Below are 2,247 nucleotides of genomic sequence, written 5' to 3' on the forward strand. Positions count from 1 at the left end.
TCTCCCAGGGATGGGGCCTTTCTGTTCAAAGGACAACTCAGTGGGCAGGGAGGGGGCTGGCTCCCCTCTCTTCTGGGTCCTCTCTGTTGAAGGGATGACTCAGAGGGCCAGGAGGGGTCCCCTCTGCTTGGGAATGACTAGGAAGGTGGGGAGGGCCCGGCTCCGCTTTGTCTTGACAGCAGCTCAGCAGCCTCACCATCTGTGGGTTTTACACTGTGAAGAGCAGTTTTTGCAGTGTGACCACCATTGCCTGCTTCTGTCCGTAGGGGAAGCAGGGATCCTGTGAAACCAGAGTCACTGGAGCTGTCCACGCAGCTCTCAGTCCTACCCCACTCTGACTTGGCCACATAGCAAGTAGACCTTGTCACTAGCATGGCCTGACTCTCACGTGGGCAGTGTGGCCAGAACCTCAACCATAAGAGAAAATGAGCGGACAGCGTGTGCACAGCCAGGGTTGTCCTCTCCTGTTTAATGGTCCAGTACCTTGTTGGCACGCACATAGAAGAGCACAGACGCAAACCAGACACCAGGTCATCCGTTGGCTGCATGATCTCAGCTCCTCTGTCTCAGACTGCTCTCCCCCACGGGGCCAACTTCAGGGGGGTGAGTGTCACCCAGAGGTCCTAACCTCCCTTCAGGCCTGCAGTGCACAGGGCGGGGCAGAGGGCCTATTCCCAGTGACCCTCATCAGGTGGCCCAAGTTTGGGTGTACTCTACATCCCCAGATGTGTGACCCAAGACAGCAGTAGGACACATCCTGTCCCCACCTCTGCCTGCCCTCCCGCCACGTGCACAGGTACTAGTTGGGGACTCGCTGGCCCCCTCACACTGCACTGCTGAACTTCACGTCTGAAGGCTCCGTGCTGTCTGGGATCACTGACTTCAGGGCGGCATGGCAGAAGCGGTTTAGTGCCAACATGTTTGTCTTCTGCTCGATGTACAGCCGCAGCTTGTCCCTGAAGGTCTCCCCAAGAAAACTGTAAATGAGAGGGTTCAGGCAACTGTTGGAGAAGGCTGCAAGGTTGACGATGTGGCCTGTCAGGGGGTAGGCGTGACGGAAAGACTGCTTGCAGTAGGACACCCCCGGCTGGGGGCGTTGCAGCAGGTGCACGCTGATGAAGACGTTTTCAGGCAGCCAGCAGATGAAGAATACGAGGACCACAGCAAAGATCATGCGCAGTGCCTTCTGCCGCCGGGGCCGCAGGCCTCGGTGCCGGTGCGCGCCCACCAGCACCCGGGCGATGAGTGAGTAGCACAGTCCAATGACAGCCAGGGGCAGGATGAAGCCCAGAATGACCTCCAGCCACTGCACCTCCCGCACATCGGCGAAGCAGAAGCAGGCATCTTTGGTGTGCTGCAAGTGCACAGCCGTGAAGGGCACCAGTGTGGCCGAGGCCGAGGCCAGCCAGATGAGGCCGCAGCTGAGGCGGGCATGCTGCTTGGTGCGGAAGAGGCTGGCGCGCATGGCCCGGGCCAGGGCGACGTAGCGGTCGAAGCTCATCCAGGTGAGGAAGAAGATGCTACTGTACATGTTGATCTGCAGGAAGAGTGACATGAAGGTGCAGAGCACCGTGATGTCGTAGTACTGCTCGTCCAGGTTGAACACCTCGATGAGCGAGTCGGCCACCAGGATGAGGTCTGCTGCGGCCAGGTTGATGAAGTACAGGTCGGGGATGGTCATCTTCTCACGGAAGCTGATGTTCACCACCAGGATCAGGATGTTGCCCACAAAGCCGATGGGGAAGAGGAAGATGGTGTAGAGGCAGGAGAGGAAGAGTCCCACGACATACTGCTGGTGCTCCTGCAGGGCTCGTGTGTGGTTCGCCAGGGCCGCTGCATCCAGTAGGTTCACCGCGCTCAGACCTGCGAGGGTGCTGTTGGGGGCGGCGGGCTGCACTGTGCCCAGGTAGCCCTCCATGTCTGTGCCCCCGCCCTGAGAGCCTCTCAGGACTGGCTGGAGGACTCACAGAGATCCGTGCTGAGCAACAAACCCATCTCTTGAAAGAAAGGTGGTTGTTTTGGAAGCAGGTCAGACATTTGTGAAATCAGAGCTGACTGTTTGGATCCATGTGTCCCAGAAAGTTGACAGACTGGCTGGAATTGTTGATGTCCGAGTGCAGGACAACTGACTGTGACGACTTCTGTGGTGGCCCGTTCCTGGTGCCTGCTAGCCACTCTGTCCAGAGCTGCCCCTCAGGGCTGCCCTACCGTCTGGAGGCCTGGGGGAGCAAGAAGAAGGATGTTAGG

General features: G+C 58.8%; 1 protein-coding gene across 1 annotated transcript; it reads right to left on the minus strand.

Annotated features, from left to right (window-relative positions):
• Positions 1 to 823: 823 nt before the first annotated feature.
• On the minus strand, positions 824 to 1,918 carry GPER1 (G protein-coupled estrogen receptor 1). The gene has a single exon (XM_006859796.1). It carries the CDS (start codon positions 1,916 to 1,918, stop codon positions 824 to 826), a length of 1,095 nt encoding a protein of 364 aa, XP_006859858.1.
• Positions 1,919 to 2,247: the final 329 nt, after the last annotated feature.

This window comes from Chrysochloris asiatica, unplaced genomic scaffold, assembly GCF_000296735.1.
Source record: "Chrysochloris asiatica unplaced genomic scaffold, ChrAsi1.0 scaffold00034, whole genome shotgun sequence".
Classification (NCBI taxonomy): domain Eukaryota; kingdom Metazoa; phylum Chordata; class Mammalia; order Afrosoricida; family Chrysochloridae; genus Chrysochloris; species Chrysochloris asiatica.